The following is a 19,373-nucleotide window of genomic DNA, read 5'->3' on the forward strand; positions in this document are numbered from 1 at the left end:
AAATCCTGGCCAGACAGATAACAAATCACACGCCCATAGTCCGCACAAGACTGCCAAAGTGGTAAAGCGGTAGTGAGCCTAGGGTCATTTGGAATACCACAATACTGGGTGTTCAGTGCTGTGGCAACAATATATGATCCTTGAAGCACATCACACGGACCTTAAACTCTTCCACAAATATTACTTTCAACCAGTACTAGATTCTAAAGTGTGGGGCTCTGTTTTGTTCTGGGGCCCTAAAGCTTTGATTTCCGCTAAGTACCAAAACCAAAGAACGGCACTGGCATATTTTAGTGACTGCTCTCCTGTGATGTGAAATTAGTTTATTGGGTTACAAAATAATTACTTTCTTTAAGGGCTAGTGCTTTTCTAATGTGACTGAATAATGCGCTTAAGAATGACACTGCTGTTTAAAAAAGTTAATTCTAAACCATGATAGTCCATCTTTAGTTTCTTTCTACCTGATATATTCAATAATCTTACCGGCCAGTACTGATGTAGTACTAAGATATAATATACATAAATGCCATGTATATAATAATTGTGATCATGCATGTGTCTCATGTACTTGTTTTTATTGGTGTCATTTGCTTTAATTGACTTTGTTGTCTTGTTTGCTTTTGTTTTACTGTTTTGTTTTACTGTTGTAGTTGTGAACTGTCTCAAACATTTTCTGATTCAGTAAATGATTTCATCCTCTGTCACTTATGTTTTCTTCTGCTTTGCCGCACCATTTCCAAACATGGTTTACTGCAATCTGTTTGGAAAGATTGCAGTCAAGGCAACTTTGCCATACAACCATGGAAGACCTGTCTGCAGTTTGTAAGTCATGCCCACACCTGGTGCCACTTTCCTTGGCTGTGCCCCGTAACTGCCATCCCATCCTTTGATGGTTTTAAAAGTTTCAGTATTGTTGTAGCATAACAAATCTGTTACAACAGTGGACTCATTCCCAGATTTATTTCTTTTCAGAAAGATATCTAGCTCTTTTCATTGTGAAATTATAAGGTGAAATATGATATAACACAACAAAATGGGATATTATTTATTTATTTATTAGATTTATATATTAAAATATATTCTTATTAAAATAAGAATGATGGAAACTGGAAGATCATGGCAGTGGATCATTATAACTTTACAACAACCTGAATTCTCAAATTTTGTAAAGAAAACATGAGAAAATCCACCTAGAGTGTGTATGTGGGAGTGGCTGCAGGGGCTGAGGCAAGGGAAATATGAGAACAGCTGTGTGGATGGTCCATTGCAGAATCATCTCCTAGAGCAGTGGTCCCCAACCTTTTTATCACCGGGGACCACTCAACGCTTGACAATTTTACTGAGGCCCGGTGGGGGGGGGGTAGTTTACTCCTCTACTCTCAACCACTGCCCTAACGCTCTCTGATCACTATGGTAATGTTTAAACATCCCTTCAAAATAAGATACAGACACACCACAACAATGAATATAAGGAACATTTTATTTTCCTGGAAATTTTAACTCATGACAATGACAAATCAATGGGAACCCTGAGCTTGTTTCTCTGCAACGAGATAGTCCCATCTGGGAGTGATGGGAGACAATGACACCCAAAGTGTGTTGTAAAGGACCGGGGGGGATGAAGTAAAGGGCCGGGGGGGGGGGGAGAAGGCATCCTTCGTGGCCCACCTCCAATTAGTCGATGGACCACATGTGGTCCGTGGCTCACAGATTGGGGATCGCTATCCTAGAGAAAGAAGCCCCAGAAGCAAGCAGACACTGGATCTCAAGTCAAACAAATGTACATGAACACTGCCACCTACAGTGTGGTCCTTAAACACCATTTTTGCTTTGACTTAATATTTATAATTTTTTAACAAAAAGAATTTCAAGCTTGCCTTTCTATTAATTAATCACCAAGGCCAGGAGTGGTTTAAGGATTTGCAGGGCCCTAGCAGAGTACAATTGTGGGGAGAGCAGAAAGACTGAGGGTGGAGGGGCCTTCCGCAATAGAAAGGGGTGTCACTCCAAGTGCTCATAAAGAAGGAAAGAGGGGGAGGAGGCAGGTTACTGCCCTCATCCATGGGAGAAAGGCACCACCACACAGGGCCTGTAGCACATGTTACATGGATAAACGGGACCTGACCAGGACGACCAATATACAATTTTTAAAAAATCAACACAAAGTAAATTAAAACAAGAAACAGCTACAACAGTTATCAAACTCAGGTCCTTGGTTTTGTTTTTCACGTCAAAAGCTCTGGCAAAGAGTTACAGGGAGCGCACCCACCCCCAAACAGAAATCAGAGCAGGCCCCTGGCCAAATTTTTCTTGGCATAATGGGACTCCGAAAAGGCCTCGCAGTGGACGCCCAGTCCCCTGCACTCTGACACCCAGAGCACGACCCTCGGCGACCACCTCAGCAAATCCGTTGCTTACAGTGGGAGTTTTCAGAACTTTCCCTTCAGCACTTTCAGAACCAGTGTTCTTAGCGCTGGAAGTCTGGCCACAAAATAGCATAGACGTGCAACCGCCGTGCAGCACTTTGCACGGTTCGCAGCTCAGTTAAAAGAAGACTGGGCGAGAAGGAGGCAAAGTCCCCGAGGAGAAGGGGGGGGGGGTTGCCCGGCCAGAACCCAGGCGGCTCCGAGACTCCGTCCTGCAACTGCTTCTCTTCCCCGACTGCCTCAGGAGCCCGGCCCTCGCCCACGGGTTCTCGGCCTCTGCCGGAGCCAGTCAAGCACCCTTGATTGAATCAAGCACCCTTTGGGCGGACCGCTGCAGACCTTAACGCGCCTGAGCCAAGAGGAGCGGGGCCCATCCGCGGAAGGGAGGACACCCGGCTCAATCGGCGCCTACGGGCTGCCTTCCAGTCCCAGTCCAGCGAGATCCCGTTGTCATCTGTTTTGGAGGCGGGGGTATAAAAACCAACTGTGCTGCTGCTGCGCCTTGTAGCAACCGCGAGTGTGCAGAAGTGCTGGGTCCCCTGGGACTTACCTCTTAGCAGGGGCAGCTGTGTATGCTCTACTCTGGTCTGTGAACAGAGACAGCCAAATGCTCTACTTCAAAGAAGATGATGCCCCAAGAGGTTTCCATGCTTGGGAGGGCAGGCAGGGGGCAGAAGGGCCGGGTCTCGGCTAACTGCTGTCAGCAACCGATTATCTATTCCCCCCTTATTCTCTTAATGTGGACATATGTATTGCATGTCAAATGTTTCCCATAGGAATACAAACCAAATTGCTTTCCCCCCCATTTATCTCCGGAATCTGTTAACCATTTTCATTACGCTGCATGTTAATTCACTCTCACACTCTACCCATTCATATGGACTCGTAACTCCCATTTCATTGTATCTGGGGAGGAGCGCGCGCACACGGAAGCGCATTCCTTGGCTAGAACCCTGTGGGTCTTAAAGGTGCCCCCGGACTGTACATTTGATATGCACCCCAGTCAAAGCCACCACCGGCTAGGCTCCTCCCACCCCTTCCCCGGGCGGCTGCGCAGAACCCTTTCCCCAGCCGCCTGGCCTCCCCACGAAGGTTGATGCTCAGACGCAACAACTGCCCTGGCAACGCCGAGCCGCCCAAAGGGGCGGAGCTTCTTGGGCCGGGACGCCTCCTCCCGCTTCCGGAGTTTTAAGGCGCAGTCTGATGACGGAGAATCGCGTGCGCAGCCGCACGTGGAGCCAAAGGAGCGGCGACTAACCGGGTGAGTTGGGAGCCGGGGAGAGGCAGTGGGGCCTCGCAGCGAGACGTAGGAGGAAAGGCGTCCCTTCAGAGGCGACAGTGTCTTGGGCGGTGGGGCGCATGACCGCGGCCTTAGCTGTCTCCGTGGCCATTAGCCGGGATAGCAAAATGGAACCTCCGCGCGCCGAGGCACCGGACGTCTGCAGACAAGGAGCTGAGGGAGACAGCAGGAAGGAGAGCTGGCGTCTTCTGCCTTGCTTGCTGCGGCCTTTTGGGGTGGCCAAACTATGACTCTCCGGTTGTCCATGGACTACAGTTACTTTGAGCCCCTCACGGTGATTGTAGACCATGGACATCTGCAGAGCCAGAGTTTGGCCACCCCTGCACTAGACGTTTGGCCTGATCGAGCAGGGTTCCTCAGCTTTTTATGTATATTGCATAGGGCCGACAGTTGCCCTAGAGACCTTGTGAACGGTATTAAGAATTTTGCCCGGAAACCTTTGGATTGAATATTGAGAGCAGTCCTTGTCTTTTTTTACTGCCAAAATTGTTGACGACAATGGCTTCTTGAGGAACTCCAGATTGTTAAGGCTAAATGCATGATGTAATGGGGAAATCTAGTCCATCACTCTAACCACTAACACACTACAATTAATGAATGGCTGCCAGGGGCCAGCACCTATGGGAGTGGGTTTTCTCCTCACATATTTTTTTGCCCTGTTATGACGAACTTTTCTAGATTTCAAATATATGCTTTTATTTTGCTGGTCAACTAAAAAAATTTACACAAGTAAATAGCCTTTACACCTATTGCTTTCATGTCTGTTCCTTGCCTAAATAACAGCTCTGAAACTTAGTTTTGTGCATGCTTTCTGATAAGTGCCATTTGGCTTAATTGGGCTCAATCCAAGTAGGTATGCATACACCTGTGGCCTTAGTTGCATAGAAAATTCAAGAGGCTCCTAAATGTTCCTTATTGCAGCATCGAAGAACATGTTCCTAACTGGCTGAGCAGCAGTATGTAGCCATACAAAACAAAAAATGAAATTTACTCTTAACAATTTAGGCAATGGCCAAGAACAAAACAAAAGGACAGAAGTTGAAGAATGTATTCCATGTGGCCAACAAAAACATCACAAAGGCAAAAAGTAAAGCAAAGCCTGTGACAACCAGTCTGAAAAAGGTTAGTACTGAAATATTTGTGAACATCTTTGTATTGTATTGACTTCTTTGTGGGAATCACTGGAATCTTACTTGGTTAGTGCTATGCTTGGTTAATAAACTACCCTATTATATACAGACAAAGTAGTAAAGCACTGATGATCCCCTCCCCCACTGAATTTGATTCTTTCCAGGATGCAGTAATTGGGAGATATACTCAAAACTGAATATTAGAATTATCAGTTCTCTTTAAAAATCTCCTCTTGGAGAGTGAAATATATGTTACTATTCTTACCTGGATCAGCTCTTATCTTCTGGAATTCTCTGTTAATCAGTTGTTAAGCAGTACAGGTGTGCCATTGGAAATTTATGTACAAACTTGAGCTGGAACGTGGGATTTTCCCTTTAAATACACATTTTGTATATATGCATAATAAAATGGATCTCTAAAGGGGAAACCTTTTTGTTTGCTACTTTCAATGGGTAGTCACGAATGGAAGAAATAGCTTTTTCTTAGTTATGCCGATTTAGCATGTTTTGTGAGGAGTGACCCTTTCTCAAAATAATGAGCACAGCCATGTTATGAAACTGCTTCTCTTGGTGACTTGAATTTTTATTCTCTTCAAATCCTTACCCATTCATTAACGAGTCTGTGCAACTTAAGAAAGATCACATTAAATAACTCCTATTTAGAACCTCTTATAGCTGGTTTCATTGTCAAATATAAAAGTTGTCTCTTTTCTTTCCCCAAAGATCAATATAGTGAATAATGAAAAGGTTAACGAGGTAGATAAGATATTTACAGAAGTACAGAAAGAAGTCAAGCGGTTAACCAAAGCCACTTCATCAGATCCACCAAAAAAACTTCTGGTAACTTCATTAACTTGTAGTACTATTATTTTAAATCTATAATCTTTGTCTTGTTTTTAAAATGATTTTTTAAAATCAATTTTCAATTTAGATTCCAAAATCCCCGGAAAGAGAAACAGCTAATGTGGATACTGCTACCAACTTACTGTCTCAGTTGTAGTATTAAAGGTCTGGACTCCAGTACTCCATTTCCTGGTACATCAACAACCAACATTTTCATATACTTTTTATTTTTAAAAAAATCTTGTTTATATACAGGCATTGGCACTCTTCAATACAACCTACAAATGATTTCCCTAAATCTAGGAATATGGAATGTCAGAAGTTTTTTAAAGGGGGGGGCAGGGAGGGAGAAGGAGAAACTTAAAGTGCTAATAAAAAGGCACCCCATGAAATAAATTCTGTGGACCAATGCAGCATCACCTAGTAAATGCCCTTCATTTTATAATTGGCAGTGAAAAAAAATAAACCTGGCGAAGTTTTAGAATGACTGCAGAGGGCTTTCAACTGAATAAAATGCAACACTTTTCTCAATAAGGGAGCTATGCAATTCTGAATTTTAAAAACGGTAAAACTGGTTTTCAGTTTACCTGCACTGCTGCAATGCATTTTAAAAAGCCACCTGTATTATACTGAGTTTAGAATTTGTTTAGTGTGATGATGTAAGAGTGAGATGTACATCTGGTGTTGGTCAGTTATCAAAATCTTACATTCATTATTGTAGGTGTGAGTTATGAAACAGTCTACAATCTTACATAGTTAGGAGGTAGATGAGGCACTCTGTCTGCACTGAAGTCTAATAGTTCAGTATCTGCACATCAAAGAGATCACAGACTCCTTCATTGTCATCCAAGTTGAAGCTGTAGTCATCACCAGGAGTAGGAGAGAGCCGCAACAGTGGAAACACTATGGAACAAAACACATCTTAATTCAAAGTTTAACTGGGATCCTGTATCTTCAGGTACAAGCCACTGTAACAATTTGAATGCTCTGAAATAGTCTTCTACTGTTACCTCAAGCATATTCCCAAAGTTGCATAAGGAAGTTGATCCGTGCAAGATCTAGCCTTTGTATGCAACAGCTGGAAGCTACTTTAATGCTAGCTCTGCCAGTGCATATGGTGCAAGGAATCATTAAAGGTGTTAATTCATTCAAAATACTTACCTATTTTTTCCTTAAAGGGGGTATTCATAATTGTGACTCTTTATTGTCCCGATGAGATGACAGTATACCCATGCATTGTTTTAAAGAAACCATCCTCTATTTATGTTCAACAAAGACTAACTTTAAATGAATTATCAAGGCAAGGAGCCTTCCCTAAGGAATCTGAACTGGAGGGGGGGGGGGCATGTAAAGTAACTGCCTAAATTATTTTCCATGGAATCAGATGATCCAGTAAAATGAATTAGATAAGTGGCTTGTCTTAGATGTGGTCATTGTGATTGTAAGTGTTCAAAGATTCAGTTTAAGAATCACTGGTTAGTTACAAGGATAACCTTGAGCAAGAAATCTCTCAGCGTAGCATTATCACAGAGATATTACAAGGTTTTATCCAAGGTATATGCCCCTCAATTACCGTTTATGCACTGGAGGTTTCATGCCAGGCTGCAGGCTGGGGTTTTAGTTGTGGCAGGTTGCTCCACTTCTTCTTGCACCCACATTTGGCCCGGTGCGTCTCATCCACCCCCAATTTGTGCTCTGGCACGAGAGCTGGGGCAGTGAAGTTCTCAGTGCATAAACGGTCAATGAGCTTTACACTCTGCCTCCTCCAATCGGCTAGTGATCCCTGGCCTCAAGGAATTCTGTTTGATCTCAACCAAGGTCAGAGCCTTCTCTGTCCTGGCCCCCGCCTGTTAGAATAATCTCCCATAGGAGAGCAGGACCGTAACAGAACTAAAACATTTCTGAAGGGCATGCAAAATGGATATCCTACACCAGGTTGAGGTTGGCCAAAACTAAACCGCATTTACTGGGCCCCTGAACCTTCCTCTCTCTCACCCATACAACAGATCTGACCAATCATGGGTGTGTTAAGATTGTTTACCCTGTTAAAATGTTCTTTGCTGATTGTTACCTTCATTCTTTATAATCAATAAGTGATATATTCCTGTTACATTCTATGTGAACCGCCCTGAGCCTTCGAAGAGGGCAGTATGCAAATGCAAAATGAATTTTTTGAAAATAAATCCTATCAGTGTTTGCAGTGAAGATAGACTGAAAGCATTCAGATACCAGTTTGTCACTAAGGCAAGGATCAGGGATACGGAGTGGAAAACGTAAGGCCTGGCCACTTCAGTGAATCTTCATTCAAACGTTAGGGAGAGCTTAAAAGTAGCACGAGGTTACTATTCAGACTGTTGGAGAATATTTGTAAGGTGACCCTGAGTCATCTCACTTATTAAGAATGGAAATATAAGAAACTTACCATCTGAGGACATCAGTTCATCAATGATATCGCTGTTAATTATGCCTATGAACACAAAAACAAAGTATAACTTTTCATAAAAAATATCCAATTAGAGATTACTTTCCAGGGATGTTCAACACTTCATGATACTATTAACCTGCCCATCTCTCTTCTCTCCATCCCCGTAAAAAGAAAGGTTTAGTTCACCTTCAGGCTCATCTATCTTTGCGATGTCAAATGAGTTGGGCTTGAGGATACTAGTGACATCCAGTGGAAGGAATGGCTGCAAGGTATTTGAGCTCGGCGTGGTCTCAGTTACAAGACTGTCATACAGCTCAGAATCTGGAATGCTGGTATAGAGAGCCTCAGGAGTTGCATTCTCTTGAGACGACCTATCTGTAACAATAGACAGTTAATATTAGAAAACAGGTATGATATTAGAAAACAGGTATGGTATCTAAGTCACAGACTTTTGCTGTAACTTTCTTGAGTCAGGGTAATTTATTGCAAGTCAATTTTAATAAAGAGCAATTCAATACCACAGCTTTCGTGATACAGGGCATAGCAGTATTTAGCAAAGAGCCATTTGTGATGCGAAGATGTAAACATTTGGAAATTTTGAAGCTGCAGGAAAATGTCTTTTTTGGGGAGAAATTTCTATCAAGCCTAAACTTACTTTACTGATTCAACAGTGAAACGTGCTATATTACTTATATAGCAACTTAGCATATCAAATTATACTATTTGTCATATTTATGGAATTAAAAGGATACAGATGCTTTTATGTAAAAAAGATTTCACCAATACATGAAAAACTTGAGAAAGCAAATAATTGTACCCTGTACTGCCTATGTTAACTTTTGCCATCTAAAGGTTATAGGGGAGAAAGCTGAAGGTTAAAAAACCCAAATTATTTATTAAGTACATTATTTGATCAGAAAGAGACAACTGTAGCAAGTAAGAATACCAACATATTTATATATCAATTTAAACTGTGTAAAGTTGAAAATGATAAAGTCTTTAATAAAACTGTACCAATAAATACATTATGGAATTATCCGTGGTTGCCAAAGTTATTTACATTTAAATCATGAAACATTATTGAAAATATGTTGATGTCTACTGTTCTCAGATATCTCGAATGCTGCAGATTCTTAGGAAAAAATGTCATACTATACATTTTGAGTAAAACTGCATTCCGTAAGTGGAATCATTGTGTCCATGGGAGTGCCCCATAGGATCTAAGCCACTGGAATGCTGATACCCACTTCTGCTATACTCTGTCTTTCCAGCTTATCTTTGCAAGGGAAAAATCCACACCTACCTGTTGGCATTTCTATGGCTGGTGTCTGTGGAAGGGATTGAGTCTGACTAGTGTTTGTATCCTTTAGTAAATTCTGAGGATCAGAGTTCAGTTTAGGGGAAGTCAATGGAACCACAGCTTGAGATGGCGATTGAATGAGGTCATCTGGTGGAGGAACTGGAAAAACCACTGGCTTTGAGGAAATGGATTCTTTATTGATGAGCAACACATGGATAGGCCCTGAGTGACTGTTTAAATTGATCTGGTATTTTTTCTGGCCCTTGAGGAAGACAAGACATTGAAAAAACAAGACAATCCTTTACTGAAACAGAAGTAGCCATTAAGCCAAACAGCAATGCAGCCAAAATGATATCCCTAAAGAATATGGTAACAAGTTTCATGCTAAAGCATTGCTCTAGAAAAAGATAGAGAATTATGAACTTTTTTCTGACACATGAGATGCACTCTCTGTGCAGAGTAAAACAGTAGCAGGAAATGGTGTTCCTAGATATTACATATCTTAAAAGGTGGTGCTCCAAAAAGAAACACTATACCAGTATTTGTTGAGGCTACACCTAACAGATTTCCCTTGACCACCCAGGTATACTTCATAATTGGTTTTAGATAAGAGTGCATTATTTAATATTGACCACTGAGGAAGACCCAGTAGGGTCGAAACGCATTTGGTCTGCTTGTGTGCAGTTAGATCTGTATAGTTTTTTAATACAGTTTTTATTTTATTTTTTAACCTAATCTTGGTGCACTTTAATAAATAATTGTTTAAATTTTATATTTGTTTACAGCTCAACTTTTGAGTTCCTGACTTTGTTAAGGTTGGGTTTTCATTCCCTTTTTGGTTTTGCATTCAATTGTGGGTAAACATGAAAAGACTACCTTAGAATGTAAAAAGAACTTCACGTTATTGTAAGCCCTAATTTTTAAACAGCCCAGAAATCAAAACCCAGGTGCTGCTTGGCAACCACATCACAGGCTGGATCCTACAAATACATTCCCGCTAGTTGAGGTGTTTTCCTTCAAAGAAAGGAGCCTTTTCCTGGTACAAAGTGCTCCTGCCAGCTGAACTGATATCCAGGACACAACCCACTTGTATTACTTCAACAAGATTAAAACAACTTCTTATACATACCAGATGAGGTACAGGGACTTCTAATTGTGTGCCGGATGGTGCCTGAATTGCTAGAAGTGTATCCCCTGATTATGGAGTAACAGTAACATTTTAAATGTGTGCATTTGTCCACATAAAACGTGCCAGAATATAATCTCTACGTAGCCTCGTCTCTTTGGATTGAACTTTTATTCATTTTACTTTACCGGGAAAGCTATATCATAAAAACATGTTGAGGCTGTATAGTCCATAACTACAATGCATGCTTTTACAAAGATGACTCCTGTACAATCTTAATTTGGTATTTCACTGCTGTGATTTTCCACCTTGAGACACATGCACAGCCTACTAGTGCCGCCTTCTTCTTGGCTATGCTTTCTCTCAGAGCAGTATTCTGGTTGCTGGATCTAGCTCTTCTGTTTAAAAGGATGATTTAGAACACAGCAGAGCATGACAAATCTGAGTGAAAGAAACTGGTCTCCCACTAGTCTCTGAAAATTGTTTATGGCAAGGCAGAAGTCCTCCTATCCCTGAAAAGCAATTCTGAGAGACAAACTGCTCAGATTCTGTTTCAGTCACCAGCTGACTAGAATAGTGGTACCGCATAGCTATGGTGTTCTAGCACAGAACACAACTGGTGATGCCCAAATACCATTTACAATGCACCAAGTCTTTCAACAACTTACCACTAAAACAGTCACAAATATCTTCGTGAGTGATATATGAAAAAGTAGCCTGTGTCAAGGGCAAAATGGAAATCTTCAGGAACATTTTTTAACAAAGGGATTAATTAGAACAGTAGTACAATGGAACAGCTCAGGAGGTTGCTTCTATAAGGTTAAGATTGCAGAGTATCTCAGTGTTTATTGTTAAGTATCACTGCTCTTCCATTACTGCAAAATCCTCTAGCTTTATTCTGGAGCGCCATGCCTTGAACAGTTTTTGTTGCCTAAGGCAGCTTTTATTTACTGCCTTCCAGTCTTTTAAGTCTACCCCTACTTCATTACTGGAGGTCTTTGCTGTTTGATTAAATTGCTTTCATACTTGATAATCCACCTCCAGTCTCAATGGGAAAGGGGTGCTATAAATGAAGTTAACGATTTCTGAAATTGTCTGTAACACCATATAACTGGTGACCCTAGAGTGGGACTCTGGAGTGTTCCTTAAAAACCTCCAGGAGTAGATTTGTTTGAATGATCATTCTTGGCATGGCCTGAGAACCAGTTACTGAAACAGCATGGTTTAAATACTTGTATAACTTATAGTGCAATCCCTTGCAGTTACTCCAATCACCCAAACTGCCATTTACTGGTTTGGATGCGGTCAAATCCAAAGTGGTCTGAACTCTTTCCCCATGCATGTGCCTCTCTCCTCCACCTTCCCAGGTAGTGGTGAGCATCTCTGCTGCCTGAGAATGTGGGGGGAGGGGTTTAAAGGGTCCGTCAAGCAGCTCATCATAACAGATTGGCTGCCTGGTGTTCCCCCTCCCAACCCTTTCATTAAACTGGCCAAATCATGACCAAATCACCAAATTGCAATAAAGCAACCACTGATTCAGCCATTTAAAGCATAGAATTTGGCTCTGAGAGGACAAAAGAGGGGGGAAAACCCTGAATCAGCATTTTTAAAGTACTTTTTGCCTTATCCAACCTGAATTGCCCATCCCTAGTCTCACACAGTGGCCATTTTGTTCCTCTAGAGGGCCAACAGCAGGGCTTAGAGGCTGAGACTTTCCCCTGATGTTACCTCCCAGCACTCGTATTCAGAGGTTGTGACTCTGAACATGGTGGTTCCCCTCAGCAACCATGCCTAGCAGGCACTGATGGACCTATTATCCATGCATCTCCCTAATCCCCTTTTTAAAACGTTTATTCATTCTCACTGCAATTTATAGTATATTTTCCTCATATTTCACTAGACAAATCTATCTTTAACATTTCCTATCAGCAATCTACCTGAAAGCATCTGAGAGATGCTGGCAAAAAAAGAAGAAAAAACCTCTAATGAGCAGTTAAGAAACTAGTCATCACACTATCTCAAGAAAGCCAGCTTCCTTTTTCTATGTGTTTAGTTTTACTAAAGGACTGTTTTAGATAATGCCATTTCTAAAAATGACACAACATATGTTTAAAGGATATCTTTTATTTGTGGAATCTTCTTTAACATTTTTAATGCTTTGCTGTAACCATAATTTCTGCTGGTCCAGCTCTTTTTCTTTTAGTTCCAGATCTTCAATTTCTGCTTCGAGATACCTTAACCGATCAACGACTTCCTTTGTATTGCAGCCAGCACCTACGCCTCTTTGAAAGAAACATAAAATGCAATACTATTATAACTGAACATAGTCAGACAGCTATGGGCTGAATTTTACACACCTCCAGCAGAGGGCCCCAGGGAGGTGGGTTCTTTCCTGCCTTCCCCTATCAGCCCCAAAACATATGCCAGTCGGATGGGTGACTCATATATACAAAACATCACATAACATAGGTAAGCTGCAGTGATTTCCCTCTGCATTTCATAGCAGCAGCATTTAGCACTAGCAGAAACATTAGGAACAAAGAGACAGGGAATGCAGTTTTGCCACTTATCTCTCCTCACCTAGCCCTTTCCATGTGGATTTCGCAGGGGGCTACTGGAGGAAGGGTAATTTGGAAAAAAAAATAACCTTTACATGTGTGTAAGATCATTTATGCAAGAGACAGAGCAATTCACTTTCCTTAAAAAGATGGCATTATTATAATGAGGGGAAAGCATTAGGCTTGAATAGCAACAAAGTATGCCCTGAGTGAACATAAAATGGCATTTTGATTCTATACAGAATCTACTAACTGGAAAAATGTCTATTAGATCCTTGCCAACTTGGTGTAGTGGTTAAGAGTGGTGGCTTCTAATCTGGTGAGCCAGGTATGATTCCCCACTCCACACGAAGCCAGCTGGGTGATCTTGGGCTAGTTATAGTCCTGCTAGAGCTGTTTTCACGGAACAGTTCTGTCAAAGCTCTCTCAGCCTCACCTACCTTACGGGGTGTCTGTTGTGGGGAGAGAAAGGGAAGGCAATTGTAAGCCACTATGAGACTCCTTCTGGTAGTGAAAGCCGGGTATTAAAAACCAACTCTTCCTCTTCTTCTCATTCTTCTATCTTGATAGAACATCAGAGAGGCATTAATCTTCACAGCTTACTCTCACCTTATTATTTAACACTAACAACAGCTTAGAAAAGACTAATCTCCATGCATCATTCCTCTATGTACACATTTGTTTACCTCCATTGCTTACAATAATGCATAGCTGGAAAGTCTGACCTCCAAAGAATGAATCTGTCTGCCGCAAGAATATTTAGAATTATTATAGAGCTAAAAAGGATCATACAGGCCATCTAGTCCACAAACAAAAACCCACAAGAAACCCAACAACTGTGGTACCCAAGATACACAAATCTGCCATAATGGACATATCTTTTCACTATACCAAAATGTCTATCAGTTATAAAATTCATCTAGCCCAAAGGAAAGAGGTCTAGTTAATCTATATTTTGTGTTAAAATAAGAACATTATCTTACTTCCATTGGATGCTGTTTTTTGACTTTTTTTCAATTAGATCTATTCCTTCCAGCACATTGGTGATATCATAGATCCTCCTTTTTTGTCTTACTGCAAGAGTATCAGCAGCCTGGTAACAGAACAGAGATAAAGAATAATAAATGTAGATTAAGGTCAAAAGGGGAGAGTCCTGAAACAGCTCCATTGAAGCTGCACAACTTTCCAAGGGAATATTAATCACTAATCTAAAAGGGAAATCTTCCACTTGACAAAGGCACAGATGTGCAATTAGATGTCTTGGACCACCCTCTCTTCCTCTGGAGTGAGACAGGGACAGTCACCTTTCAAACAAGCCATCTATCAAGAATGACCTCTTCAAAGCATACCCAGAGAATTCCCCAGCTGTCCACAAGGGAATGAGTTCTTTTGGAGTTAGCCATGCATAAGTCAGCATGTGGGAAGGGCAGGAGGACAAGACATGCACAGGGAAAAGCTGGCATGCTTTTCGCAACAAAATTTGTGTCCAATGGCACCTTTAAGACCAACAAAGCTTTATTCAAGGTGTGAGCTTTTGCATACATGCACAAATTCTCAAATCTTTAAGGTGCCATTGGCCTCAAATTTTGTTGTGCTACTTCAGACCAACACAGCTATTCTCTTGAATCTATGCTTTTCACAAGCAGTGACAGAAAGAAAATGACAGGTGCTTTAAACAACAAACAAAGAGTCCTGGCAGTCATATATAAGGTTGTTCCAATTTCCACAAATTCCCGTCCCACAGCAGATCTTCACAATGCTATTCCTGAGGGTCTACTCTCTCTGCAGGGCAGCAAACAAGGATAATGACTTGGGAGACCCCTGGAAAAAGGTGTTTGTACGCAGTGCTAATGAGTACAAGAACAAAAAAAGCCCTTGGTGGGCTTGCTTCCATTTTATGGGCCCTTTATTGTGGGCTTGTCTGAAATAAATCAGGCTGGCCACAGCACCACAATACAAAGGGAGATGGTTCAGACAAGGAGTTGGTTCCACCAGTGAGAGATAATCACAGTCTGCCTGAGTGCTCAAGACAAGAAGTAGAAAAGTTGAAATGAAAAATAGAAGAGTCATGCTCTGCCTTACTGCACACTTAATGGGACTGAAAAGCAGCAGAAGAAGAGTTCAGTGTGCAACTAGCTGACAACGTGATTAGCAGCCTAAGCCCCAAGCATCAAACTTTTCTGTTGGCATGGACCCAGGATTCTTGGCAACCAAGCTGGCCGCCTGGACTATTTGATTTGCCAGTGCAGACAGAACAGATTTCATTTTCACACCGGATCATAAAGCAATGTTGAAAACACCTCTTGCTTAATCAACCTAAACAGAGGAAGAGCAGCTTTTATTATTCTTAAACCTAACAAAGAGAAACACATTTTCTAGCAACATTTTTAAAAATACAATTTTCAGTGGTAGATTCCCCATTTGATAGATTAATTCTCTAGCATATCCTGCTGCTGGACCATATGCCACATGAGGATCAGATCTATACGCATAGATTTGGGTAACAGCAGAAACAAAAGATGTTAATTTTTTTAATTAAAAAAATTGAAAGTCTCTTCTCCTCTATATATCCAAGTCCCACATTCCAAATCACAGAATCAAACCTCAAGGAAGCAGCAGACTACCAAGAAGTGTCTTGTCTGTACTCTCAAACTTCCTCCTTCCAAATTTATGAGCTATGTGCAATTACAGGCAACTTACATGAAGTTTGCCATGCAATTAAGACACAGTGCAACATACAATCACAACAGTGTACAGGTCAAAATAATCAATAATACATATGAATTCTACACAGATATGGACCATAGATTTCACCAAGTACATTCCCAGATGCCTTCTCATCAGGATTAATTATGAGACTGGAGAAGCCCTGAACTAAGTGAATCAGTCATATCAGCAGTCATAGGTGATGCCTAGTAAGCTAGGTTATTTACTTAGTTGATGTTGATGATAACCTTTCTTGCTGAAATTCAAGATAGGGTACAAATCACTTTTAAAAACCCAATAAGACAGCAAAGATATCCAATAAACTATGGAGTGAGCCACTGATAGCTGCACTCCATCCAGGTTAGGTAGGCACACTTCCTCACTTGGGCCCTTCCTGCCTTTGAACGGTTGAGCTTCAGACGACTCCGTCACTGCTTCCAGGCAGCTGGCTAATGCTTCTGGGGGAGAGTCAGGGCAGCTGTCCATCAGGAGGAAGAGCTGGGTATCATCAGCATATTGGTAACAACACAGCCCAATCCTACACACCAGTTGAGCAAGAGGGCGCATAAAGATATTGAATAGGATTGGAGAGAGGGACTCCATATGCAAGTTGGTGACAGCTTGAGGAGCTCTCTCCTATTGCTACCCTCTGTCCGTGATCCTGGAGATTAAAGCAATAAAATAACAAATCCAGGCCTACAAGTTACAACCTAGTGTTAGAATTTATAGTTGCCTTCTGTTTAATGACATGATCAGAGTCTTGCTAGAAATATGGATTTTGCTATTAAAATAGACAAGGACTGCAGTTAGGATAAAAGGTAAAGGTATCCCCTGTGCAAGCACCGGGTGATGTCTGACCCTTGGGGTGACGCCATCCAGCGTTTTCATGGCAGACTCAATACGGGGTAGTTTGCCAGTGCCTTCCCCAGTCATTACAGTTAGGATAAAAGCCCCCAAAATAAAACAGTGTGGTCTAGTGTTTAGAATGCTGGACTAGGATCTGGAAGACCCAGGTTCAGATCCTCACTCTGCCACGGAAGGTTAGGCCAGTCACATACTCTGTGCCTAATCTACCTCACAGGGTTGTTGTTAGAGTAAAACAGCAGAAGGAAAAATGATGTAAAATATTTTGAGTCCCCACTGGGGAGAAAGGTAGAGTTATAAATGACCTTAACAAATAACAAACAAGCAAAAGATCTCTCTTGCAAGGGAAATCCACAAACACAACTCCATCCACTGTGCATAAATGTTAATATAATGCAACCACCCCACATGTAGGGTCAAAAACATTATTTTATGTATGTATGTTTCAATTTATTCCCATTCTTGGTTCTGAAAATGTGTAAATTGAACCTACATGAAGAATACTCATGCATACCCAACTCCACGACCACCCAAAGAGTGAAAGTCTGAATAAGCCCCACAGAATGTAGCCAAAAAAGTAAGCTACTTATGCTCAACTGCTCATAAATGCCATCTGAATGAGTGTTGAAATTACCCTTGAAATAATTGTTCTTAGTTCCTATTGAGCAGTAAGTCCTGCTGAAATCAACAGGATTTTCCCCTTAGGTAAACACAAGGATCATTAGTACTGCTTGCCCAATTACAAGCTCACTCTTCAAGTCACCCAGGAAAGTGTATCTGCATAACAGCTTCAGGAAATTGGTCTGATTATTTTCAAACAGGATAGCAGCTTGCCCTAGGCCACCAAAGTAATGTACAATCAGACCTTACCCTAGCATAGTTAACTGCTCACACTTCATCTCACCTTCTTCCCATTCCTCCTTAACTTGTCCTGGGAGAAAAATAATTATTGGGGGGCAATTTAAAAGACTGATAAAGTGGTAAGCTTTCATTGTGGAGAATTATAACCAACTATTGTCCAATGAACAAGCAATGCAACTTGGGGACCTTGAGCTCTGTATTCAAGTCTCACTTCTATAGCAGAGGCTTGGGCAAACCACTTTGAGCTCTCAATTTAGTACGAGTAAAAAGCAGCTACTGAAATGTGAAGTGCTACAGAGATCTAAACAGACTACAGATTACAAAACAAATCAAGATGGGTAGCCATGTTAATCTGCCTGTAGCAGTAGAAGAAAGCAAGAAAAAAGCAACTAACACAATTTGTGGCGGCTTTCCTGTGTCACCACGCACATATCTTGCTTCAACCATTCATTGGACCCTCAGCTCCTACCCGATCCCGGGCAAGTCTTTCACAAGATGCAATCCTACAACTGTACACAAGAAGTACACCATACACATTGACACCGCGCAACCGCTTGGTGCATTTAAATGAAGAGAGTGCACCTGCAAAGCTCGCACAGGTGAGGGCTTTCTGAGCGGCCGGGGTGCTGCACAAGGCAGGCCTCTCCCACCCCCATGGCTTCTCCCAAGTAAGAAGCATGAAAACCCCAGTGATCCGAAAGAAGCCCGCAGCGCCAGGCACGGGGAGTTTGCTCGTGCCCACGCAGGATTCGGAGGAAAGATGCTCCCGTTTAGTCCCCGCCCCGTCCTTGGCTCCCCTGAGATCCCATCCCAGAGATTCTCCAGCGGGATCCCCCGGGCCACAACGGCCTCCTCCCCACGACCCCGGCCCGGCCTCCCGCGTGGCTCCAGCGCTGCCACGCACCGCTTTCAGGTCGAGCACGCCGTCCTTGGCCTCCTGCAGCAGAGACACGAACTTGGTGGTGAGGAGCCCCAAGCTCTTCTCGTGCCGGCTGCTGCTGCTGCCTCCGCCGGCGCCCGCAGCCACTTCCCCGCTGCTGCAGTTGCTGCTGCTGCTGCTGCAAACCGACTCGGCCAGCGCCGCGGCCATGCTGCATCCCCAGCCCGGCGGGCTGGGCTTCCCCGGCGGCCGCGGCAACTGCAGCAGCAGCCGCCGCCGCCCCACGTGGCCCTCCAGGCGGCCCTAAGGAAGCAGCCGGGGCCCTGCCCAGAGCCGTCCCCCGAGCCCGCACCTCTGGCCCGAACGGCTGGCCTGAGGGGAGAGGAAGTGACGCTGCCCGCGCAGTTGCCGGGAGACAAAGTTTTGTGTCAGGAAGAAAGCGGCGTTGTGCTGGGCGCTCCTTTTGAGGAGGAGTCTGGAGTCGGCTTGCCAGCTCCAGCTCGGGAAATGCCTGGAAATGTTGGGGGTGGAGCCTGAGCGGGGCTTGGGGCATAAAGTCCCCCTTCCCAGGCAGCCATTTTCTACAGGCATCTGTGGAGATGGGTTGTGACACTGGATCTCCAGTTGCCCCCCTGGAAGTTGGCAACACTGTGCTGCTGTGTGCTCCCTCAAACACACCTCAGCTGCTATATGGCCCTGACTGCTATATGGCCATAGAGGAAAGCCGCTTTACGAAGGCACTTTCCCCGCTGGTTGGTTTCTTTCCAGTGGGTCCTTGTAGTAGCCCCCCCCCCCCCCCCCCAAATTCTATAGCTGTCTCTTGTGCTTGAAAAATCACTCCCCAAGTTCAGAAGCTCTTCAGGAACAGTGCAGGTGGAAATGTAGGGCAACACATACACTACCCTCACAGCCTTGAAAAGACATATGACCATAACATTCCAGTGTTTCCAACAA

General features: G+C 42.9%; 2 protein-coding genes across 3 annotated transcripts; one reads left to right on the forward strand and one right to left on the reverse strand.

Moving 5' to 3' along the window:
* Positions 1–3,542: 3,542 nt before the first annotated feature.
* Positions 3,543–9,160, forward strand: RBIS (ribosomal biogenesis factor). Of its 2 annotated transcripts, none has more exons than XM_077352007.1 (4): positions 3,543–3,687; positions 4,732–4,848; positions 5,580–5,696; positions 5,788–9,160. In XM_077352007.1, exons 2-4 carry the CDS (start codon positions 4,735–4,737, stop codon positions 5,854–5,856), a joined length of 300 nt encoding a protein of 99 aa, XP_077208122.1. In that variant the 5' UTR covers positions 3,543–3,687; positions 4,732–4,734; the 3' UTR covers positions 5,857–9,160. The 2 variants fall into 2 exon arrangements, with proteins under 2 accessions (XP_077208122.1, XP_077208123.1); XM_077352008.1 differs by having other exon boundaries at positions 3,636–3,687; positions 4,648–4,848.
* Positions 5,910–18,861, reverse strand: E2F5 (E2F transcription factor 5). Its single transcript, XM_077352006.1, has 9 exons — positions 18,444–18,861; positions 14,092–14,201; positions 12,671–12,832; positions 11,219–11,262; positions 10,554–10,618; positions 9,428–9,686; positions 8,311–8,499; positions 8,122–8,166; positions 5,910–6,602 (listed from the first exon to the last, which is right to left on the reverse strand). Exons 1-9 carry the CDS (start codon positions 18,627–18,629, stop codon positions 6,493–6,495), a joined length of 1,170 nt encoding a protein of 389 aa, XP_077208121.1. The 5' UTR covers positions 18,630–18,861; the 3' UTR covers positions 5,910–6,492.
* Positions 18,862–19,373: the final 512 nt, after the last annotated feature.

The sequence above is a fragment of the Paroedura picta genome, chromosome 9, assembly GCF_049243985.1.
Source record: "Paroedura picta isolate Pp20150507F chromosome 9, Ppicta_v3.0, whole genome shotgun sequence".
NCBI classification, from domain to species: Eukaryota; Metazoa; Chordata; class Lepidosauria; order Squamata; family Gekkonidae; genus Paroedura; species Paroedura picta.

Coding starts and splice junctions, on each gene's coding strand:
- RBIS (XM_077352007.1), top strand. CDS start 4,735: ATGGCCAAGAACAAAACAAAAGGACAGAAGTTGAAGAATGTATTCCAT. Junction 4,849..5,579: donor TGACAACCAGTCTGAAAAAG/GTTAGTACTGAA, acceptor CTTTCCCCAAAG/ATCAATATAGTGAATAATGA. Junction 5,697..5,787: donor ATCCACCAAAAAAACTTCTG/GTAACTTCATTA, acceptor TTTTCAATTTAG/ATTCCAAAATCCCCGGAAAG.
- E2F5 (XM_077352006.1), bottom strand. CDS start 18,629: ATGGCCGCGGCGCTGGCCGAGTCGGTTTGCAGCAGCAGCAGCAGCAAC. Junction 14,202..18,443: donor GCGTGCTCGACCTGAAAGCG/GTGCGTGGCAGC, acceptor TTCTGTTACCAG/GCTGCTGATACTCTTGCAGT. Junction 9,687..10,553: donor AAGTCCCTGTACCTCATCTG/GTATGTATAAGA, acceptor GTCTTCCTCAAG/GGCCAGAAAAAATACCAGAT.